The 25,547-nt window shown below is 43.5% G+C and overlaps 1 protein-coding gene across 1 annotated transcript in view; it reads left to right on the forward strand.

Annotated features, from left to right (window-relative positions):
- rasa4 (RAS p21 protein activator 4) overlaps positions 1–25,547 on the forward strand; it is a 103,829-nt gene that overhangs the window by 73,397 nt on the left and 4,885 nt on the right. Inside the window, exons 14-18 of the mRNA XM_041893711.2 lie at positions 8,484–8,621; positions 8,855–8,999; positions 13,499–13,671; positions 14,254–14,391; positions 16,770–16,905. Coding sequence (XP_041749645.2) covers positions 8,484–8,621; positions 8,855–8,999; positions 13,499–13,671; positions 14,254–14,391; positions 16,770–16,905 — 730 coding nt within the window. The remainder of the gene's footprint in view (positions 1–8,483; positions 8,622–8,854; positions 9,000–13,498; positions 13,672–14,253; positions 14,392–16,769; positions 16,906–25,547) is intronic.

Raw genomic sequence — 25,547 nt, forward strand, 5'->3', positions numbered from 1 at the left:
GGAAGCCAAACTGCAAGACCTACTGCAAAATGGTGATGGACTCGTTCTGTCAGCGGACATTTGGACCAGTAGAAGAGGGCACAGCTTCCTTGGCATCGTGGCCAGTTTCATTGATGGGACGTTCCGGGGGCACACGGTTTTGTTGGGCTGTGAGCACATACAGGGGCACCATACCGCAGATCGTATTTACCAAAAGTATGAAAGTGTACTGAAATATTGGAACGTGCAACGACATGTGATTTGGGTCGTCACTGACAGTGCCAGCAACATGATCAAGTCGTTTAACCTCCTCCCTGGCACTGAAGAGGAGGCGGAGGGTGAAGTGACCGCGGATGCCAGCAGCAGCGCAGAACATGAAGAGGAGGATGAGGGACCACCTGCGCCCTCGCAAGTCCATGTGGAAGTGATAACCACTAATGTAGAAACTATGATAAATCAGTACTTTACTGTGTCAAATTTACATCTGAGATGCCCCATTCACATGCTTCAGCTGGCGATCAAAGACGCTGTTAACGAGCACGACAACATTAATAGGCTGTTAGTGAAAGTCGAGCACCTGGTGAAAAGTGTACGCAAGAGCACCCTGAACACAGAGGAAACCGACCAATTAGGTGTCCGCCCCACAAATGCCTGCGCCACTCGATGGAGCAGCCAGCTGCGGATGATTTAGTCGTTCATCCGGTTGTTCCAAAAAGATCCGTTATGGCAAAACAAACTCAAGTCTAATGTTGCTAACATCACCCTGAATCAAGTACGGCAGCTGACGCACCTTGTCAGTGTGCTGACACCACTGGCAGACCTCACAGACAAAATGCAGAAGGAGCTGGGGATGATCCTCCCTGCTGTCACAGAAATCAGATCCCTGCTCACCGATGACACTCACGCTGCACTTCCAATGGGCATCGCTGCTTTTGCAGAAACATTGGCAAACAACGTGTCAATTCGCTATGGAATATACTATACTGATAAACATCTCATTTTAGCATCAGTGTTAGATTCCCGTTTCAAGACAGAATGGATAATCCGAGGTGAGTCTGTATGCAACAAACTTGGGGAGATAAGGTAAGGCTGTGGTTTAAGCTAAAAGTGAAATACATGCAGATTTTTTTCCTTTTTTGGAGTGAGCGGTGGGCGATTTGAGTGGAGCGCGATGCAAACTGCGTTGAGCGCAGAGCGATAATGAGCGGACTGGCCTGATGTGGCTTTGAGCGGGGGCAGCGGAGGGGTGAACAGCTCCGTGAGCGAGGAGCTGAGATTCTCACCGCTCCACTCCGCTCATATGCTCTGCTCTACCAACTGAGCCACACGGGACCACCACAGGCTTTACAACAAAAGTAGCCTACTTTTATGGCATGAAAATGAACCGCGGGAAAAGCGCCCTCCATTCGCTATTTAAGAGCATACGGATTACCTATTTCTTTCTCCTGCCCCTGTTCCGACAGGTACATGATAATGGTCCATTCTAAATCAAAACTAATTTCACACTTACCGTATATATTATTTAGTATATGTAAAGACGAGATTAAATTGAGAATAGTCTGATGGGTGACAGTATTATCACTTGTGAATGATGTATTATCATTTGTGAATAATTCCCAGTGTGTGCAGTCTAAGGCAAGAAAAAGTGTATGCATTTTTTTGGGGGACTTTTTCAAATCATAGTTGCACACCATGTAGCCTAGCCCATAGGCGTAAAGTGGGGAAAAAAAGTATTTAGTCAGCCACCAATTGTGCAAGTTCTCCCACTTAAAAAGATGAGAGAGGCCTGTAATTTTCATCATAGGTACACGTCAACTATGACAGACATTGAGAGAAAAAAAATCCAGAAAATCACATTGTAGGATTTTTAATGAATTTATTTGCAAATTATGGTGGAAAATAAGTATTTGGTCACCTACAAACAAGCAAGATTTCTGGCTCTCACAGACCTGTAACTTCTTCTTTAAGAGGCTCCTCTGTCCTCCACTCGTTACCTGTATTAATGGCACCTGTTTGAACTTGTTTTCAGTATAAAAGACACCTGTCCACAACCTCAAACAGTCACACTCCAAACTCCACTATGGCCAAGACCAAAGAGCTGTCAAAGGACACCAGAAACATAATTGTAGACATGCACCAGGCTGGGAAGACTGAATCTGCAATAGGTAAGCAGCTTGGTTTGAATAAATCAACTGTGGGAGCAATTATTAGGAAATGGAAGACATACAAGACCACTGATAATCTCCCTCGATCTGGGGCTCCACGCAAGTTCTCACCCCGTGGGGTCAAAATGATCACAAGAACGGTGAGCAAAAATCCCAGAACCACACGGGGGGACCTAGTGAATGACCTGCAGAGAGCTGGGACCAAAGTAACAAAGCCTACCATCAGTAACACACTACGCTGCCAGGGACTCAAATCCTGCAGTGCCAGACGTGTCCCCCTGCTTAAGCCAGTACATGTCCAGGCCCGTCTGAAGTTTGCTAGAGTGCATTTGAATGATCCAGAAGAGTATTGGGAGAATCTCATATGGTCAGATGAAACCAAAATAGAACTTTTTGGTAAAAACTCAACTAGTCGTGTTTGGAGGACAAAGAATGCTGAGTTGCATCCAAAGAACACCATACCTACTGTGAAGCATGGGGGTGGAAACATCATGCTTTGGGGCTGTTTTTCTGCAAAGGGACCAGGACGACTGATCCGTGTAAAGGAAAGAATGAATGGGGCCATGTATCGTGAGATTTTGAGTGAAAACCTCCTTCCATCAGCAAGGGCATTGAAGATGAAACGTGGCTGGGTCTTTCAGAATGACAATGATCCCAAACACACCGCCCGGGCAACGAAGGAGTGGCTTCGTAAGAAGCATTTCAAGGGCCTGGAGTGGCCTAGCCAGTCTCCAGATCTCAACCCCATAGAAAATCTTTGGAGGGAGTTGAAAGTCCATGTTGCCCAGCGACAGCCCCAAAACATCACTGCTCTAGAGGAGATCTGCATGGAGGAATGGGCCAAAATACCAGCAACAGTGTGTGAAAACCTTGTGAAGACTTACTGAAAACGTTTGACCTGTGTCATTGCCAACAAAGGGTGTATATAACAAAGTATTGAGAAACTTTTGTTATTGACCAAATACTTATTTTCCACCATAATTTGCAAATAAATTCATAAAAAATCCTACAATGTGATTTTCTGAAAAAAAAATTCTAATTTTGTCTGTCATAGTTGACGTGTACCTATGATGAAAATTACAGGCCTCTCTCATCTATTTAAGTGGGAGAACTTGCACAATTGGTGGCTGACTAAATACTTTTTTTCCCCACAGTATATGTTTTGATAAGGTTTGTATCACAACTAAAGTGGCCAAATAACTCCAAACGTAGCCTATAGGCCTAGGACTCCTGGAACACGGTTGGAGAGCACGTAGCCTACAGAGCCTAGTGAAACGTGTTCCTATAATCCCAGTCATTGCACAATCGCATGTGACTTTTGACTGGCCACCATTTAAAAGAGGATCCCAGCTTGGTCGGGCTGCTATATTTATTGCTCAATTCTTAAAATTAAGCACATTAATCCACTTTACAACAGTGTAGCCTACCTGGGATACATAGGCGTAGCTTGAGTTTCAAGTTTGGGGAAGCTAATTTTCACCATAAAAAAAGCACCTTTACAGTGAGGGAAAAAAGTATTTGATCCCCTGCTGATTTTTTTTACGTTTGCCCACTGACAAAGAAATAATCAGTCTATAATTTAAATGGTAGGTTTATTTGAACAGTGAGAGACAGAATAACAACAAAAAATCCAGAAAAACGCATGTCAAAAATGTTATAAATTGATTAGCATTTTAATGAGGGAAATAAGTATTTGACCCCCTCTCAATCAGAAAGATTTCTGGCTCCCAGGTGTCTTTTTATACAGGTAACGAGCTGAGATTAGGAGCACACTCTTAAAGGGAGTGCTCCTAATCTCAGTTTGTTATCTGTATAAAATACACCTGTCCACAGAAGCAATCAATCAATCAGATTCCAAACTCTCCACCATGGCCAAGACCAAAGTGCTCTCCAAGGATGTCAATGACAAGATTATAGACCGACACAAGGCTGGAATGGGCTACAAGACAATCACCAAGCAGCTTGGTGAGAAAGTGACAACAGTTGGTGCGATTATTTGCAAATGGAAGAAACACTAAAGAACTGTCAATCTCCCTCGGCCTGGGGCTCCATGCAAGATCTCACCTCGTGGAGTTGCAATGATCATGAGAACGGTGAGGAATCAGCCCAGAACTACACGGGAGGATCTTGTCAATGATCTCAAGGCAGCTGGGACCATAGTCACCAAGAAAACAATTGGTAACACACTACGCCGTGAAGAACTGAAATCCTGCAACGCCCGCAAGGTCCCCCTGCTCAAGAAAGCACATATACAGGCCCGTCTGAAGTTTGCCAATGAACATCTGAATGATTCAGAGGAGAACTGGATGAAAGTGTTGTGGTCAGATGCAGTGGCGGCTCCTGAAAAAATTCTCAGGGGGGGCAATTTTTCTGATGATTTAGGTGACCTACACACATTTTCAAAAAGATATGTCCAGCAACAACATGAAGACAGGGGCAGCATATAAGTCAATGCCAGAAGCATTTATTGACTGATCTCAAAAGTGTTGGCTTACAAAAGCAAAATAAGTTATCACAGTAAAAATAATCAAGGGTGTTCTTTCACATTCCTCAACACTGCATAAACAATTTGCATTTCCATAAACAAATGAAATATCAGCTGAAAATACAGCATCTTGGTATTTGTTCAGATTGCAGGATCAACAAGAGCTTTTACCACATTTTTTGCCTCATGGTTGAATTGGAAATATGTGCACCTGAGCATAATTCACAACAAGCAAGCAGGAGCTTTTGATAGAGGCTACTGAAAACATTGATGCAAGTTATTGGTAATAAGAAATTTTTATAGACTTCCATATTCTGCCCTCTTGTATATAGTTGTGAAAATGAACAGTGATAGACATTTTGCCTGAAAACAGAATTTGAAAATAATTTCTAGAAAAGGTAAACACAGCTATCTGTATGGCTTTGTAAAAATGAACAACCATATTCTGGCCAATTGTATAGATTTGTAAATATGAACAACCATATTCTGGCCAATTGTATAGATTTGTAAAAATGAACATGAACAGATTATTTTTTTTTTTTTACTTTTTTTAAAATGAAAAATAACTATTTTAAACAACATCAACTGTGAACTGATTTGGGCGTGTGTGTGTTAAAGAGACAGACAGGGAGGAACAAAGAGAGAGAGGCTACATTACTTGTACTGAAACTGTTCTCTTCTCTCTTTCAATGCAGCAAAGCGGTCAATGACTTTCTAATTGAAATCAGGCATGCTGAGGACTAGTTCCCTCTCCATGGAAAGCATGGCCAGTGCATTCAGACGTTCCTGGCCCATTGAATTTCGCAGGAATGTCTTAACTCGTGTCAAAGTTGAGAAACATCTCTCAGCTTCAGCTGTTGTCATTGGAGTAGTTATGAGGATGTTCAACAGAGTCACAGTCTCAGAGAACGTCTCCTGGAGGTTGTAGCTCATGAGAACCTGGTACAGTGCCAGTGCACCACAGTTTGACTTTCTCATCGTCGGCAAAAATACCGTTCAGTCTCTCCAAAAGCACACTGGCGATTGAGACTGAGGTTGATTCCGAGATGGGAAGGAACTCAAAAAAGCGCTCCTGCACTTTGTGGTTGCTATCTATGTACCTCAGCACAAGCACCAGCTGTGTCTGTGTAGAAACGTCCGTGGTCTCGTCAGCTTGGATAGCTACGAAGTTCGCCGACTTCACCTCCTCCACAATATGTTCCCTCATGACCGCTAGCATACACTCCAGTAGCTCGTTTTGAATGGTCTTTGATGTGAACTTCTTTCAAAGAGACAATCGAGTTGCACTGAACGTTAGCCATCTTGATAGTAGTACGTGAATTGATTGACGCTGCTACCCGCTCTTTTCTTAGTTACATTCATGGTTATGTTACGTATGACGAAAGCGCGTAAGTGCAAGCCCTCAGAAACCCATAGAGATTGTATTGAAAGCTCTGATATTTAAAAAAAAATTTTTTTACATGAGAGTCTATGAGAGACTTCTGGGGCGATTTTCAACCTGACTGAAATCGCCCCAAAAGGGGGGGGGGCATTTGAAGCACGACTTTAGCCTGATTGGACATTTAGTGGCAGATCAGACGTCTAGATTAGAACACTGATAACTACTGTTGCCGTGATATAATTGATTAGAAAAAAATCCCTTCCTTTTCCCGTTTGGCAGTGCGTCGCCCATATCGCCCTAATGAACACACCGCCCCTGGTCAGATGAGACCAAAATCGAGGTCTTTGGCATCAACTCGCTGTGTTTGGAGGAGGAGGAATGCTGCTTATGACCCCAAGAACACCATCCCCACCGTCAGACATGGAGGTGGAAACATTATGCTTTGGGGGGGTTTTTCTGCTAAGGGGTCAGCACATCTTCACCGCATCAAAGGGACGATGGACGGGGGCATGTACCGTCAAATCTTGGGTGAGAACCTCCTTCCCTCAGCCAGGGCATTGAAAATGGGTCGTGGTTGGGTATTCCAGCATGACAATGACCCAAAACACACGGCCAAGGCAACAAAGGAGTGGCTCAAGAAGAAGCACATTAAGGTCCTGGAGTGGCCTAGCCAGTCTCCAGACCTTAATCACATAGAAAATCTGTGGAGGGAGCTGAAGGTTCGAGTTGCCAAACGTCAGCCTCGAAACCTTAATGACTTGGAGAAGATCTGCAAAGAGGAGTGGGACAAAATCCCTCCTGAGATGTGTGCAAACCTGGTGGCCAACTACAAGAAACGTCTGACCTCTGTGATTACCAACAAGTGTTTTGCCACCAAGTACTAAGTCATGTTTTGCAGAGGGGTCAAATACTTATTTCCCTCATTTAAAATGCAAATCAATTTATAACATTTTTGACATGCGTCTTTCTGGATTTATTTTATATTATTGTTCAAATAAACCTACCATTAAAATTCTAGACTGATCATGTCTTTGTCAGTGGGCAAACGTACAAAATCAGCAGGGGATCAAATACTTTTTTCCCTCACTGTATAATAAAGCATTCAATGCATCATCGCATTTGCAGACTTATGTAAGATAGCCTACTATTCTTAATGTGATGAGTAGATTGGATAGTCATAATTTAGGCTAATAATATACTGAACAAAAATATAAACGCAACATGTGAAGTGTTGGTCCCATGTTTCATGAGCTGAAATAAAAGATTGCAGAAATGTTCCAGTTTATTTATTGAAAATTTTGTACGCAAATTTGTTTACATCCCTGTTAATGAGCATTTCTCCTTTGCCAAGATAATCCATCCACCTGATAGGTGTGGCATATCAAGAAGCTGATTAAACAGCATGATCATTACACAGGTGCACCTTGTGCTGGGGACAATAAAAGGCCACTCTAAAATGTGTAATTTTATCACACAACACAATGCCACAGATGTTTGAGGGAGCATGCAATTGGCATGCTGACTGCAAGAATTGAATGTTCATTTTTCCAACGTCGTTTTCGAGAATTTGCCAGTACGTCCAACCGGCTTCACAACCGCAGACCACGTGTAACCACGCCAGCCCAGGACCTGCACATCCAGCTTCTTCACCCGAGGGATTGACCAGCCACCCGGACAGCTGATGAAACTGAGGAGTGTTTCTGTCTGTAATGAAGCCCTTTTATGGGGAAAAACTAATTATGTTTGGATGGGCCTGGCTCCCCAGTGGGTGGGTCTATGCCCTCCCAGGCCAACCCATGGCTGCGCCGCCTGCCCAGTCATGTGAAATCTATAGATTAGAGCCTAATTTTTTTTATTTCAATTGACTGATTTCCTTATAAACTGTAACTATATTTTAGTTCAGTAGATAACTCAATCACTGTTTGCAAAAAATACTGTTCAATGCATGGCTGAGCGCGTATCGCGTAGACTAGTCCTAGGCTATATCAGATATGTTCTTTCTTTGCATGGGGAAAATGTGGCCTTTTTATAAACACATTTCATGTAGTTCTACTACACTTTATATGACTGCAGACATTATCAGAATCTTTTTTAATATGACAAATTACAGGGTAGCCTACTCTGCTGAAATGTGTGGAAGCCAGGAGATGCTAAATGTGTTTATGTTAATTACCTGTAAATTACAGTAAAACGGCAGTTATTTGCATGACAATCACCGGTTGATTGCCACAGCCCTAATCCCATCCTTAAAGGGATTACTCAGTTTTTAAAGTGTTGGTTTATTTTCGATACCTAGGATGTTGTTGTTTCATTCAGACTGTTTTGAAGTTAGCCGGTTATTTAGCAATGTCCAATGGACAACACAGTAAATCAAAATTAAGCTTAAGAAGTTAACTTTAAGTTGATCAGGTTGCTGTTAATGATAACTCCCCCACTCTCAGTGTAATCACTGTTGTGTGGCCTGTGTTTGCAGAAGGTGAAGTTTATAGCCGTGACCAGTTTCCTGTGTCTGCGCTTCATCTCTCCGGCTATCATGTCCCCCAAGCTTTTCCACCTCCGGGAGAAACACGCGGACGCCCGCACCAGTCGCACACTGCTGCTACTGGCTAAGGTAGGCACAAAATGGTGGTGCCGCACACTGCTGCTACTGGCTAAAGTAGGAACAAAATGGTGGTGCTGCACACTGCTGCTACTGGCTAAGCTAGGCACAAAATGGTGAGGCCGCACACTGCTACAGGCTACGGTAGGCACAAAATTGTGGATTTAGTTCCCAGTTGCCATCTGTGTTATAAATATACTTTTAGTGGTACAACTCTCCTTCTCCCATCCGCCATCCCCCTCCAGGCCATTCAGACCATTGGTAACCTGGACACTCTGACCTGCTGCTCCAAAGAGCCCTGGATGGTGCCACTGCAGCCAGCCATCCAGCTGGGCATCACCCAGCTCAAAGACTTCATCAGTAGACTGGTCAGCTGTGACAACTCTGAAGGTAAATACTACAACATACACTACATGACCAAAAGTCATGGGCATTAATATGGAGTTGGTCCCCCCTTGCTGTTATAACAAGCATTTCGCTACACCCGCAATAACATCTGCTAAATATGTATATGTGACCAATAAAATGTGATTTGATAACAGCCTCCACTCTTCTGGGAAGGCTTTCCACTAGATGGAACATTGCTGCGGGGACGTGCTTCCATTCAGCCACGAGCATTAGTGAGGTCAGGCACTGATGTTGGGCGATTAGGCCTTGCTCGCAGTCGGCGTTCCAATTCATCCCAAAGGTGTTCGATGGGGTTGAGGTCAGGGCTCTGTGCAGACCTGTCAAGTTCTTCCACACCGATCTCGACAAACCATTTCTGTATGGACCTCGCTTTGTGCATGGGGGCATTGTCATGCTGAAACAGGAAAGGGCCTTCCCGAAACTGTTGCCACAAAGTTGGAAGCACAGAATCATCTAAAATGTCATTGTATGCTGTAGCGTTAAGATTTCCCTTAACTGAAACTAAGGGCCCTAGCCCGAACCATGAAAAACAGCTCCAGACCATTATTCCTCCACCACCAAACTTTACAGTTGGCACTATGCATTCGGGCAGGTAGCGTTCACCTGGCATCCGCCAAACCCAGATTAATCTATCGGACTGCCAGATGGTGAAGCATGATTCTTCACTCCAGAGAACGCGTTTCCACTGCTCCAGAGTCCAATGGCGGCGAGCTTTACACCACTCCAGCCGATGCTTGGCATTGCGCATAGTGATCTTAGGCTTGTGTGCGGCTGCTCGGCCATGGAAACCCATTTCATGAACCTTCTGACGAACAGTTCATGTGCTAACGTTGCTTCCAGAGGCAGTTTGGAACTCGGTAGTGAGTGTTGCAACCGAGGAGAGACGATTTGTACGCGCTTCAGCCCTCTGCGGTCCCGTTTTGTGAGCTTGTGTGGCATACCACTTTGCGGATGAGCCGTTGTTGCTCCTAGATGTTTCCACTTCACAATAACAGCACTTACAGTTGACCGGGGCAGCTCTAGCAGGGCAGAAATTTGACGAACTGACTTGTTGGAAAGGTGCCTAGATGGCACGTTGAAAGTCACTGAGCTCTTCAGTAAGGCCGTTCTACTGCCAATGTTTGTCTATGGAGATTGCATGGCTGTGTGCTTGATTTTATACACCTGTCAGCAACGGGTATGGCTGAAATGGATGAATCCACTAATTTGAAGGGATGTCCACATACTTTTGTATATATAGTGTATGCAATTAAAATGGTAATTCAGCCTTCGCTGCTATTGATAACATAGAATGTTTCCTAGCAGAATTGGAGTTAGCCAATAGCTACACTACCAGTCAAAAGTTTGGACACACCTACTCATTCAAGGGTTTTTTATTTTTACAATGTTTTACATTGTAGAATATTAGTGAAGACATCAAAACTATGAAATAACACACATGGTATCATGTAGTAACCAAAAAAGTGTTAAACAATTGAAAATATATTTTATATTTGAGATTCTTCAAATAGCCACCCTTTGCCTTGATTACAGCTTTGCACACTCTTGGCATTCTCTCAACCAGCTTTATGAGGTAGTCACCTGGAATGCATTTCAATTAACAGGTGTGCCTTCTTAAAAGTTCATTTGTGGAATTTATTTCCTTCTTAATGCGTTTGAGCCAATCAGTTGTGTTGTGACAAGGTAGGGTTGGTATAGATAGCCCTATTTGGTAAAATACCAAGTCCATGTTATGGCAATAACAGCTCAAATAAGCAAAGAGAAACGACAGTCCATCATTACTTTAAGACATGAAGGTCAGTCAATACTGACATTTCAAGAACTTTGAACGTTTCTTCAAGTGCAGTCGCAAAAACCATCAAGCGCTATGATGACACTGGCTCTCATGAGGACCGCCACAGGAATGGAAGACCCAGAGTTACCTCTGCTGCAGAGGATAAGTTCATTAGAGTTACCAGCCTCAGAAATTGAAGCCCAAATAAATGCTTCATAGAGTTCAAGTAACAGACACATCTCAACATCAACTGTTCAGAGGGGACTGTGTGAATCAGGCCTTCATGGTCGAATTGCTGCAAGTAAACCACTACTAAAGGACACCAATAATAAGAAGAGACTTGCTTGAGCCAAGAAACACGAGCAATGGACATTAGACCGGTGGAAATGTGTCCTTTGGTCTGGAGTCCAAATTTGAGATTTTTGGTTCCAACCGCTGTGTCTTTGTGAGACGCGGTGTGGGTGAACGGATGATCTCTGCATGTGTAGTTCCCACCGTAAAGCATGGAGGAGGAGGTGTTATGGTGTGGGGGTGCTTTGCTGGTGACACTGTCTGTGATTCATTTAGAATTCAAGGCACACTTAACCAGCATGGCTACCACAGCATTCTGCAGCGATACGCCATCCCATCTTGTTAAGGCTTAGTGGGACTATCATTTGTTTTTCAATAGGACAATGACCCAACACACCTCCAGGCTGTGTAAGGGCTATTTTACCAAGAAGTAGAGTGATGGAGTGCTGCATCAGATGACCTGGCCTCCACAATCCCCCGACCTCAACCCAATTGAGATGGTTTGGGATGAGTTGGACGGCAGAGTGAAGGAAAAGCAGCCAACAAGTGCTCAGTATATGTGGGAACTCCTTCAAGACTGTTGGAAAAGCATTCCAGGTGAAGCTGGTTGAGAGAATGCCAAGAGTGTGCAAAGCTGTCATCAAGGCAAAGGGTGGCTATTTGAAGAATCTCAAATATAAAATATATTTTGATTTGTTTAACACTTTTTTTGGTTTCTACATGATTCCATATGTGTTATTTCATAGTTTTGATGTATTCACTATTATTCTACAATGTAGAAAATAGTAAAAAAAAAAGAAGAAAAAAGTGAGTGCATACATTTTCATACTGGCCCCCCGTGGGAATCGAACCCACAACCCTGGTGTTGCAAGCGCCATGCTCTACCAACTGAGCTACACTGGACTACTTTTACCCTTGAATGAGTAGGTGTGTCCAAACTTTTGACTGGTACTGTATATCCTTAGCATATTTGTAGTCCTCAAAGGGAAAACTCTACAATATATCTCCAATACTTTACAGGGTAACCACTACAACATATCTTCCATGCTCTTATAATATGTGGTTAGCTGTAAGCAAATTCCCTAGCAAAATTAAAGTTAGCCAAATGCTATCTTTAGCATATATGTAGTCATCAGAGGGTAAACTCAACAAGATATCTCCCATGCTCTTATAATGTTATTAGCTAATTCTATATGGTTAGCTGGTGGTTAGAAAGAAAATGTATCTGACTGTCATTTAATGTGAACAACTTTCACTTCAGGATTGCTTTGAAGTGTTTGCCATGCCACTAACTGAAATCACTGACTTGACTAATACAATATACTGAACAAAAATATAAACGCAATATGCAACAATTTCAGCAATTTTACTGAGTCACAGTTCATATAAGGAAATCAGTCAGTTGAAATAAATTCATTAGGCCCTAATCTATGGATTTCACATGCCTGGGCATAGGCCCAGCCAATTAGAATGAGTTTTTCCCCACAAAAGGGCTTTATTACAGACAGAAATACTCCTCAGTTTCATCAGCTGTCCGGGTGGCTGGTCTCAGACGATCACGCAGGTGAATAAGCCGGATGTGGAGGTCCTGGGCTGGCGTGGTTACGCGTGGTCTGTGGTTTTGAGGCTGGTTGGACGTACTGCCAAACGATGTTGGAGTCAGCTTATGGTAGGGCCTAATGAGAAATTAACATTCAATTATCTGGCAACAGCTCTTGTGAACATTCCTGCAGTCTGCATGCCAATTGCACGGTCCCTCAAAACTTGAGCCATCTGTGGCATTGTGTTGTGTGACAAAACTGCACATTTTAGAGTGGCCTTTTGTTGTCCCCAGCACAAGGTGCACCTGTGTAATGATCATGCTGTTTAATCAGCTTGTTGATATACCACACCTGTCTGGTGGATGGATTATCTTGGCAAAGGAGAAATGCTCACTAACAAGGATGTAAACAAATGTGTGCAAAAAATGTAAGATAAATAAGCTTTTTGTGCGTATGGAAGATGTCTGGGATCTTTTATTTCAGCTCATGAAACATGGGACCAACACTTTACGTGTTGCATTTATATTTTTGTTCAGTATAATTCAACTATTTTAGCTTATCTATGTTGATAGTAGAGATCAAATCAAACAATATGTTACCTTTAGGGTTGCTAAGAAATTAGCCATGCTAGCTGTGTGTGGTTTCCTATGGACTGACACTGCTGTGTGTTTAGGGAAGCTAAAGTAGTTAGCCATATATGCTAGCTGTGATTCCAAATGGGCTGACTTGACTCTGCTGTGTGTTCCAGACCTGGACCTATAGTAGAGGTTAAGTCAAATGCTACTGTTATGTTTAGGGATGCTAAGATGTTAGCCATGCTAGCTAGTTGTGAGTGATTCCCTATGACTTGACACTGACACTACTGTGTATTCCAGACCTGGGCCTGCAGCAGAGGATGAGTCTCCAGTGTGGCTCCATGGAGAAGGAGGGCTTCATTCTCCTACACAGGACCAAGGACAAGAGTATACTGATGACGTCGCCTTTTAAGAAGTACTATGTCACCCTCAGCAAAGACACCCTGTCCTACGCCCGGACCCAGCACTCCAAGGTGGGTGCCTTATTAGCTTGACAAGATCACCTTTTGTAGTTAGAGTCAATCATTGACATTTATTGATACTGTAGCCCTTTTATTATTTTTGTGAAGTTTATTTTTATTGGATAAGTTCTGTTTCAGTCCGTTATCTTCCTTTTGGTTAATAATGAACACTACGCAGGTATTTGTTTCCAGGCATCCAATGGCAGCTACTACAAAGCTCTTGAGTGAAAAACGCTACATGAAACACAATCTCTCCCACATCCCCTCTTGTCTTCCCACTATCACGGAGGAATTCATTTTATTACTGTTTTCTTGTCCTATTGTCTATTATTTCTGTGCCTTTGTATTGTATGTGTCTAAAACACCACTGTAGTATAGTCATTCTAGCCTTTTCCCATTTCCTGTTTGTGCTCTTGCTAACTCCATTGCTGTCTTTGTCAAGCCAAACTATTTATTTGTCATGGTTGGCATGAACATGAGTGACGAGGGGTTGGCATGATAGCACAAACAGACTGGAACTCGGGCTGTAGTAATTCTAAGGTAAGGTGACAGATAAAGTTATATTTAATTGAATTGTTTTCCCTGCTATCACAGAAGAGCTTCTTCATCTCCCTGCCCAGGATCCGAGCGGTGGAGAAGGTAGAGGAGAAGAGCTTTGGCAGTGCCAACGTCATGCAGATCATCTCCAGCCGAGACAATGGCCAGGTGGAGACACTGTACCTGGACTGTAAGGTCAGCTTCTTCACAAGACCCCCAAAGCAGATAACACCCTATTTCCTATATAGTGCACTTCATTTGACCAGGGCCAGCATAGGGCTCTGGTCAAAAGTAGTGCACTATATAGGGAATAGATAGTGTGCATCTGAAATGCCACCCTATCAGGCACGGAATGGTGGCGGTGCAGATTGGGACTACCCCAGAATGTGTAAATGACCCTAGACAGCCATGCAGGCCTACTGTATTTCTGAATCAGAATTTTATTTTGGTGTCACACAAGCGTTAAAAAACATCAATAGATCCAAACTGTTACAGACCTATATCCATCCTGCCCTGCCTTTCGAAAGTATTTGAAAGCCAAGTTAACAAACAGATCACCGACCATTTCGAATCCCACCGTACCTTCTCCGCTATGCAATCCGGTTTCCGAGCTGGTCATGGGTCCACCTCAGCCACGCTCAAGATCCTAAAGGATATTATAACCGCGATCGATAAAAGACAGTACTGCGCAGCCGTCATCATCGACCTGGCCAAGGCTTTCGACTCTGTCAACCACCGCATTCTTATTGGCAGACTAAATAGCCTTGGTTTCTCAAATGACTGCCTCGCCTGGTTCACCAACTACTTCTCAGATAGTTCAATGTGTCAAATCGGAGGGCCTGTTGTCTGGACCTCTGGCAGTCTCTATGGGGGTGCCACAGGGTTCAATTCTTGGGCCGACTCTATTCTATGTGTATATCAATGATATCGCTCTTGCTGCTGGTCACGCTCGGATCCACCTCTATGCGGACGACACCATTTTGTATACATCTGGCCCTTCATTGGACACTGTGTTAACAAACCTCCAAACGAGCTTCAACACCATACAACACTCCTTACGTAGCCTCCAACTGCTCTTAAACACTAGTAAAACTAAATGTATGCTCTTCAACCAAACGCTGCTTGCACCCGCCCACCCAACTAGAATCACTACTCTCGGCGGGTCTGACCTAGAGTATGTGGACAACTACAAATACCTAAGTGTCTGGTTAGACTGTAAACTCTCCTTCCAGACTCACATTAAGCATCTCCAATCAAAAGTTAGATCTAGAATCGGCTTCCTATTTTGCAACAAAGCCTCCTTCACTCATGCTGCCAAACATGCCCTCGTAAAACTGACTATCCTACCGATCCTTGACTTCGGCGATGTCATTTACAAAATAGCCTCCAACACTCTACTCTAATTGGATGTAGTCTATCACAGTGCCATCTGTTTTGTCACCAAAGCCCCATATACTACCCACCATTGTGACCTGTACGCTCTTGTTGGCTGGCCCTCACTACATATTCGTCGCCAAACCCACTGGCTCCAGGTCATTTATAAATCACTGCTAGGCAAATCCCCGCCTTATCTTAGCTCACTGGTCACCATAGCAACACCCACCCGTAGTCTGCGCTCCAGCAGGTATATCTCACTGGTCATCCCCAAAGCCAACACCTCCTTTGGTCGCCATTCCTTCCAGTTCTCTGCTGCCAATGACTGGAACGAACTGCAAAAATCTCTGAAGCTGGAGACTCTTATCTCCCTCACTCACTTTAAGCATCAGTTGTCAGAGCAGCTTACCGATCACTGCACCTGTACACAGCCATTCTGAAATTAGCCCACCCAACTACCTCATCCCCATATTGTTATTTATTTTGCTAATTTGCACCACAGTATCACTATTTGCACATCATCTTTTGCACATCTAGCATTCCAGTGTTAATACGGAATTGTAACTATTTTGCACTATGGCCTATTTATTGCCTTACCTTCATAATTTACTACATTCGCACACACTGTATATATATTTTCTGTTGTATTTTTGACTATGTTTTGTTTACCCCATATGTAACTCTGTGTGTGGTGTTGTTTTTATCGCACTGCTTTGCTTTATCTTGGCCAGGTCGCAGTTGTAAATGAGAACTTGTTCTCAACTGGCTTACCTGGTTAAATAAAGGTGAAATAAAAAAATACAGAATACATAACGTAACACTCGCAAGATGAACACGTGACTTTCACACAATACACAACACATACCACATACAGCACTGCTGCAGGTCAGTGGTAGTACAGTGCCTGTATTCATAAAGTTTTGAGGATCAGGTCCGACTTGTCCATGTAGTCTTATTCATTATGATCTAAAAGGCAGAAATGATCCTATGAATACGGGCCCAGATTTCAATTGTGGGATTAATAATAATTAATTGGTATAATAATTTTTTGGATTTGGCGCTTTTTCTAGATACCCAAAGCACTTTACATAGTTAGCGGGAAGCTCACCTCATCCACCACCATCACCAATGTGTAGCACCCACTTGGGTGATTAGGCCATTTGAACTTGGGTCTCTACCCCCTCTCTCTTCCCCCGTAGAGTGTGAATGAGCTGAATCAGTGGCTCTCGGCCCTGAGGAAAGCCTGCAGCCACAACACAGACACCATGAGCTCCTACCACCCAGGGATTTATAAAGGAGATCGATGGAGCTGCTGCCACCAGAAGGACAAAGCAGGTACTGCAGTTGTTTACGTGCCCGCAATGCAATGCAATACAATGCTACAATAGATCAGGTAAGAGTGGGGTATAGATCCAGAATCTCCTCATTTGCCGCCCATCAAAATAAGCCTAAATATAGGCTACGATTTATATGTGTCTTTCACTCTGTTTGGGGAAAAAATCAGGAGTTTAATGCTTGTATGGATGTCAACCCCAATACATGTTCATGTCATAGTCACATTTGCATTTGACATTTTAGTCATTTAGCAGATGCTCTTATCCAGAGTGACTTACAGGAGCAATTGGTGTTAAGTGCTTTGGTAAAGGGCACATCGACAAATTTTTCACCTAGTTGGCTCAGGGATTCAAACCAGCAACCTTTCGGTTACTGGCCCAACACTCTTAACCGCTAGGCTGCCGCCTGCACCACCCACGGTGCTATCACCCACGGTCTGCGTTCCATTGATCTCTTACCGTATGCACAGTTGAAGTCGGAAGTTTACATACACCTTAGCCAAATATATTTAAACTCAGTTTTTCACAATTCCTGACATTTAATCCTAGTAAAAATTCCCTGTTTTAGGTCAGTTAGGATCACCACTTTATTTTAAGAATGTGAAATGTCAGAATAATAGTAGAGAGAATTATTTATTTCAGCTTTTATTTTTTTCATCACATTCCCAGTGTGTCAGAAGTTTACATACACTCAAGTAGTATTTGGTAACATTGCCTTTAAAATGTTTAACTTCGGTCAAACGATTCGGCTATACTTCCACAAGCTTCCCACAATAAGTTCGGTGAATTTTGGCCCATTCCTCCTGGCAGAGCTGGTGTAACTGAGTCAGGTTTGTAGGCCTTCTTGCTCGCACACGCTTTTTCAGTTCTTCCCACAGGTTTTCTATAGGATTGATGTCGGGGCTTTGTGATGGCCACTCCAATACCTTGACTTTGTTGTCCTTAAGCCATTTTGCCACAACTTTGGAAGTATGCTTGGGGTCATTGTCCATTTGGAAGACCCATTTGCGACCAAGCTTTAACTTCCTGACTGATGTCTTGAGATGTTGCTTCAATATATCCACATAATTTCCCTTCCTGATGATGCCATCTATTTTGTGAAGTGCACCAGTCCCTCCTGCAGCAAAGCACCCCCACAGCATGATGCTGCCACCCCCGTGCTTCACGGTTGGGATGGTGTTCTTCGGCTTGCAAGCTGCCCCCTTTTTCCTCCAAACATAACGATGGTCATTATGGCCAAACAGTTCTATTTTTGTTTCATCAGACCAGAGGACATTTCTCTAAATAGTACGGTCTTTGTCCCCATGTGCAGTTGCAAACCGTAGTCTGGCTTTTTTATGCTGGTTTTGGAGCAGTGGCTTCTTCCTTGTTGAGCGGCCTTTCAGGTTATGTCGATATAGGACTTTTTTTACTGTGGATATACAGTGGGGAGAACAAGTATTTGATACACTGCCTATTTTGCAGGTTTTCCTACTTACAAAGCATGTAGAGGTCTGTCATTTTTATCATAGGGACACTTCAACTGTGAGAGAAGGAATCTAAAACAAAAATCCAGAAAATCACATTGTATGATTTTTAAGTAATTAATTTGCATTTTATTGAATGACATAAGTATTTGATCACCTACCAACCAGTAAGAATTCCGGCTCTCACAGACCTGTTAGTTTTTCTTTAAGAAGCCCTCCTGTTCTCCACTCATTACCTGTATTAACTGCACCTGTTTGAACTCGTTACCTGTATAAAAGACACCTGTCCACACACTCAATCAAACAGACTCCAACCTCTCCACAATGGCCAAGACCAGAGAGCTGTGTAAGGACATCAGGGATAAAATTGTAGACCTGCACAAGGCTGGGATGGGCTACAGGACAATAGTCAAGCAGCTTGGTGAGAAGGCAACAACTGTTGGCGCAATTATTAGAAAATGGAAGAAGTTCAAGATGACGGTCAATCACCCTCGGTCTGGGGCTCCATGCAAGATCTCACCTCGTGGGGCATCAATGATCATGAGGAAGGTGAGGGATCAGCCCAGAACTACACGGCAGGACCTGGTCAATGACCTGAAGAGAGCTGGGACCACAGTCTCAAAGAAAACCATTAGTAACACACTACGCCGTCATGGATTAAAATCCTGCAGCGCACGCAAGGTCCCCCTGCTCAAGCCAGCGCATGTCCAGGCCCGTCTGAAGTTTGCCAATGACCATCTGGATGATCCAGAGGAGGAATGGGAGAAGGTCATGTGGTCTGATGAGACAAAAATAGAGCTTTTGGTCTAAACTCCACTCGCCGTGTTTGGAGGAAGAAGAAGGATGAGTACAACCCCAAGAACACCATCCCAACCGTGAAGCATGGAGGTGGAAACATCATTCTTTGGGGATGCTTTTCTGCAAAGGGGACAGGACGACTGCACCGTATTGAGGGGAGGATGGATGGGGCCATGTATCGCGAGATCTTGGCCAACAACCTCCTTCCCTCAGTAAGAGCATTGAAGATGGGTCGTGGCTGGGTCTTCCAGCATGACAACGACCCGAAACACACAGCCAGGGCAACTAAGGAGTGGCTCCGTAAGAAGCATCTCAAGGTCCTGGAGTGGCCTAGCCAGTCTCCAGACCTGAACCCAATAGAAAATCTTTGGAGGGAGCTGAAAGTCCGTATTGCCCAGCGACAGCCCCGACACCTGAAGGATCTGGAGAAGGTCTGTATGGAGGAGTGTACCAAATATTAAGTTCTGCTTTTCTGATGTATCAAATACTTATGTCATGCAATAAAATGCTAATTAATTACTTAAAAATCATACAATGTGATTTTCTGGATTTTTGTTTTAGATTCTGTCTCTCACAGTTGAAGTGTCCCTATGATAAAAATTACAGACCTCTATATGCTTTGTAAGTAGGAAAACCTGCAAAATCGGCAGTGTATCAAATACTTGTTCTCCCCACTGTAGATACTTTTGTACCTGTTTCCTCTAGCATCTTCACAAGGTCATTTGCTGTTGTTCTGGGATTGATTTGCACTTTTCGCACCAAGGTACGTTCATCTCTAGGAGACAGAACGCGTCTCCTTCCTGAGCGGTATGACGGCTGCGTGGTCCCATGGTGTTTATACTTGCATACTATTGTTTGTACAGATGAATGTGGTACCTTCAGGCGTTTGGAAATTGCTCCCAAGGATGAACCAGACTTGTGGAGGTCTACAATTTTTTTTCTGAGGTCTTGGCTGATTTCTTTTGATTTTCCCATGATGTCAAACAATGAGGCACTGAGTTTGAAGGTAGGCCTTGAAATACATCCACAGGTACACCTCCAATTGACTCAAATGATGTCAATTAGCCTATCAGAAGCCTCTAAAGCCATGACATCATTTTCTGGAATTGTCCAAGCTGTTTAAAGGCACAGTCAACTTAGTGTATGTAGGGGGGCGCTGTTGGAAGCCAAGGATGTAGCACGCGTCTCCCTATCGCTCCTGAGTTAGTGACCAAATTTATATATTTAACTTTGCAAAACTGCATACATTTCTGTTTGCCCAGGCGTCTGAAGAGACCCATAAACAACTCAGTTCAAGTTTAATAAATTTAAATTCGTAATGACATCAACCCGACCAAAAACAGAGTCTGCAAGAGCAGGCCGCAACAAGCCTGCAACTTCTCCCGACTCACCCCCGCCACCGAACGCTACCAATGCCGGCCCCACGGAAACACTGACTGTGGAGATGCTACAATCCGTGATAGGCACCCTCAAAGCCGACATTTTCGGAAAAATTGACTGTCTCTCTACCAACCTCAGGTCAGAGATATCAACGATCAAAGACGAGCTTAAAAAATCTGTCGAGAGTATACAGAATAAGCTCGACGCACATGGGGTGACTTTATCGGATTTGGAGCGAGGGGCTACAGACCACGGCACTCGCATTAGCGAGCTAGAGGCTAGCGTCGGCTCATTGACAACTAGGGTGGCATTCCTCGATAATAGATGCGAAGATATGGAAAGTAGAATGCGGAGGAACAACATTCGTCTACTGGGAATACCGGAGGGAGTGGAGGGCCCAAGACCCACGGAGTACATGGCCCAGCTACTTCAGGAGCTGCTCGGGCTAGAGGAGAAGCCATTGCTAGACCGGGCTCACCGCACTCTGCGTAGCCGACCCAGGGATGGAGAACCCCCACGACCATTTGTCATCAGGGTGCATTTCTTTCACGTCCGCAACGACATACTGAGAAGATCGGGAGAAGCATCCCCTCTTCTACATAAGGGTAAAAGAGTCTCGATATTTGCGGACTACACAACAGCTGTGGCTAAGAGGCGGGCTAGCTTTGGAGCTGTGAACGCCAACTACACACCTGCCCGGGCGTGAAGTTCGGCCTCATCTACCCTGCGGTTTTGAGACTGACTTTACCGGACGGTTCCATGCACAGATTCGAGGACCCGGCTATAGCGGCAGATTTCATCAACAAGAACGTGAAAGCGGCTGTTGTACCGCATGGTTTGTAACAAATGGTTGGCTAGCTGGTCTTCCTAGCAGGCTAGTTAGCAGGCCGAATGGGTGACTAACGAAGCCATCTCTGCTGGGTTCATCGACATATGAATGTCATTCTCTTCTTTATCTTTTTATTTCCAGCCCAGGTTTGCCGCCTCTAATGCCAATATCTGGGGGTCTGCATGGCTGTTTCAGTCTGATTATTTACCATCTGCGTCGAGGTTAAACCTCTCTTAATCGAGGATAGTTTTCCTTAGACTCTATTGGGGACCATTCTATTCATGTTTGGCTTACTCTAGTTAAATGGTCACTAATCTTAGGTAGCACAGAGTAAGAGTTATCATGCTTAGCTCTAAACTTTCTTCGTATTTAGGGTTTTGCTTGCATCTCATTTGGGGAGATGCTTCGGCAAGGGCGGGTGTGAGGGAAGGGTTTGTTCATGTATATAGTTTGTATATGTTTTTGTGCCTCTTCGTTTGTCTTTGTTTTTTACATTTGCGCTTTTAGGTTCAACTAAGATCTTCAGTTTACATTGTACCTTGTCCTTTACACATCCTCTCTCTCTCTTAAGATATGACTCAGCCTAGTGTAGCCCATACTGCTGGAGGGAATGGCTTTAATTTTCTTACTTGGAACTGCAGGGGCATAAATAACCCAGTTAAACGTAGTAAGGTACTACACCACCTTCATCATTTGAAAGCTCACATCATCTTTCTCCAAGAAACTCATCTGAAGGTATCACAACACTCAAATCTTAGGTGCAGATGGGTGGGTCAGGTGTTCCATTCCTCATTTCAGAGTAAGGCGAGAGGGGTGGCTATTTTACTTCACAGATCGGTACCTTTTACATGTTCTAAGGTGATCGCAGATCCCCATGGTAGATATATAATTGTCAGTGGTAGGCTGCTCAATACAAAGGTTCTTCTTGTTAATATCTATGCTCCTAATTGGGACAACGGTGATTTTTTCAAATCGGTTTTCTCTACACTCCCAGATATGTCCACCCATATGTTGATTTTAGGAGGTGACTTTAACTGTTGGTTAGACCCACAATTGGATCGATCCTCCACTAAACCTACCACCCTATCAACCTCAGCTAGAGTTGTTCGAACCTTTATGTCTGAATTCGCAGTCTCAGATCCTTGGAGAATGGTTAATCCAACTGGGAAAGCATACTCTTTTTTCTCATCGGTCCACCACACTTTTACGCGCATAGACTACTTCCTTGTTGATGACCGGCTCCTCCACTCCATAACTTCATGTTCATATAACCCAATTGTTGTATCTGACCACGCCCCTGTTACTATGGAAGTAGCTTTTCAAAATGTTGACAATCAGCGACCGCCTTGGCGACTAAAAACCCAACTGCTCAGTAATGAACACTTTGTCAACTTTGTTTTGAGTCAAATCGACTTTTTCATGATTACAAATAGAACCCCAAACATCTCTGCGTCTACTCTCTGGGAAACTTTGAAAGCTTATATCAGAGGTGAAATTATCTCCTACACCGCACATGAGAACAAATTGAAAAGGAATAGGTTATCTATGCTAACACGCTGTATTGCCCAATTAGATGACATTTATGCCGTTTCACCATCCCCAGATATTTATAAGGAACGTTTAACTCTGCAAGCAGAATTTGACACACTATTAACAGACCAGGTTACTGAAATGCTTGTCAAGTCTAGGAGCACTTACTATGAACAAGGAGAGAAAGCCAGTAAATTATTAGCTCACAAGTTACGTCAACAATCATCATCATCTCAGATTACAAAAATTCGTACATCATCTGGGATATCATTAGATCCTGGGGGGATCAATGAGGAGTTCAAGAGATTTTACCAGTCTCTATATACCTCTGAAAGTAAAGCGGATACACTGGAATTGGATAATTTCTTCCACTCACTATCTGTGCCTTCGGTCGGCCGGGATTTGGTAAAAAAATTAGAGCAGCCGATCACTGTTGAAGAACTGTCTAACGCTGTCAAATCCCTTCAATCTGGGAGAAGCCCAGGGCCTGATGGCTACCCGACAGAGTTTTATAAAAAGTTTATCACCAAAATAGCCCCTATTCTAATTGAAATGTACAATGATGCATTTGTAAATGGTGCTCTCCCACATACTCTCACTCAAGCAACCATTTGTGTTATTCTTAAAAAAAACAAAGACCCTCTTGACTGTGCATCATACCGTCCAATTAGCCTGCTAAATGTGGACTATAAAATTCTAGCCAAAATTCTGGCAACGCGGCTAGAAACAGTCCTCCCATCAATTATCTCTCCGGATCAAACAGGATTTATAAAAAATAGACACTCATTCTTCAATCTCCGAAGATTATTTAATATTATATACAATCCTTCTGTCAACAATACCTCTGAAGCCATTATATCCCTGGACGCGGAGAAAGCGTTTGATCGGGTGGAATGGAAATACCTTTTTACACTCTAAATAAATTTGGCTTTGGCTCCAAATTCATGACCTGGATAAAACTTCTGTACTCATCCCCCCAAGCCTCTGTCAGGACTAATAACACTCAATCAGATCGCTTCCCTCTGCAAAGATCGACACGTCAGGGTTGCCCTTTAAGTCCCTTACTGTTTGCCCTCGCCATAGAGCCACTTGCAATAGCACTTCGCTCCAACCCCCCTCATCAAAGGCATAGTCAGATACGGGCACGAACACAAACTGTCTTTATATGCAGATGATTTATTAATATACACATCCAATCTTTCTGTCTCTGTCCCTGCTGCCCTTGCCACTTTCGCATCCTTCGGTCACATATCAGGGTATAAACTAAATCTCAGTAAAAGTGAATTGATGCCACTTAACATGGCTGCAAAAAAATCCCCTTTACATAACTTGCCATTTAAAATAGCACACAGCAGTTTTATTTATCTCGGGGTACATGTCACAATTAGGTTTGAAAACCTTTTTTCAAGCCAACTTTGCTCCTCTCTTAACCCGTACTAAGGACGATTTGGAACGGTGGTCTTTGCTACACCTCTCCTTAGTTGCTAGAATTAACTCTATTAAAATGAATACTCTCCCTAAATTCTTATACCTCTATCAGTGCCTTCCAATATTTCTACCCAATACATTTTTCAAAAAGATCGACGGCCTAATTCTACCCTTTATATGGGACAAAAGCCTCCTAGGATGCGAAAACAGCTCTTGCAGAGGCCCAAACCAGACGGCGGTCTAGCTCTACCAGATTTCAGATTCTATTATTGGGCCGCTAACCTTAGGATCATTCAGTACTGGTTGCAGAGCAGAGTAATATTCCACCCCCAACTTGGCTGGAGATGGAGGCTGCCTCGTCTACACCGGCATCACTGTCTTCCCTCGCTCACTCCTCTATTACAGGCCCTTACTCCTCCTTCACCAACAATACATGTGTCAAAACAACATTGAAGATCTGGAATCAATTTAGGCGCCACTTTGGGTTTCAAACAACCTCTTCCTTGGCTCCGGTAGCCTCAAACCCAGCTTTTCCCCCATCTATGATCGATGGTGCTTTCTCAACATGGTCTAATCTCGGTATTAAAAGATTCAGAGATCTGTATACTAACAATACATTTAGTACGTTTCAACAACTATCAGCTAAATTTGGTCTCCCCAGACATCATTTTTTTAGATTCTTACAAGTCCGGAGTTACATCCGCAGCATAGATCCAGGATTCCCCAACCTTTCTAGTGGAACACAGTTCGACACATTTCTCACCCCTCTTCCTAATCAGAAAGGCACAATGTCAATAATCTATAGTCAAATTTGCTCACTACAAGCCATCTCATTAAACAATATCAAATCCTCTTGGGAGGAGGAACTGGGTGAGGAAATATCTGATGAACTATGGGAAGAGGCACTCAAAAGGGTACATAGCTCTTCTATTTGCGCTCGACACGGCCTCATCCAATGCAAACTCATTCATAGGGCCCACTGGACCAAAGCAAGACTATCAAAAATTTACAAGGATGTGAACCCTAATTGTGTTCGATGTAACCAGTCCCCTGCTAATCATGTGCACATGTTTTGGTGCTGCCCATCTCTGGTTGGTTTCTGGAAAGACATCTTTAACACACTCTCAGAATTAAGCGGCACACAGATCGAGCCAGACCCTCTCATTGCATTATTTGGAGTTTCCTTACCCACAATACAATTGACCAAAATGA

Source organism: Coregonus clupeaformis, chromosome 13 (genome assembly GCF_020615455.1).
Source record: "Coregonus clupeaformis isolate EN_2021a chromosome 13, ASM2061545v1, whole genome shotgun sequence".
In the NCBI taxonomy this organism is placed as follows: Eukaryota; Metazoa; Chordata; class Actinopteri; order Salmoniformes; family Salmonidae; genus Coregonus; species Coregonus clupeaformis.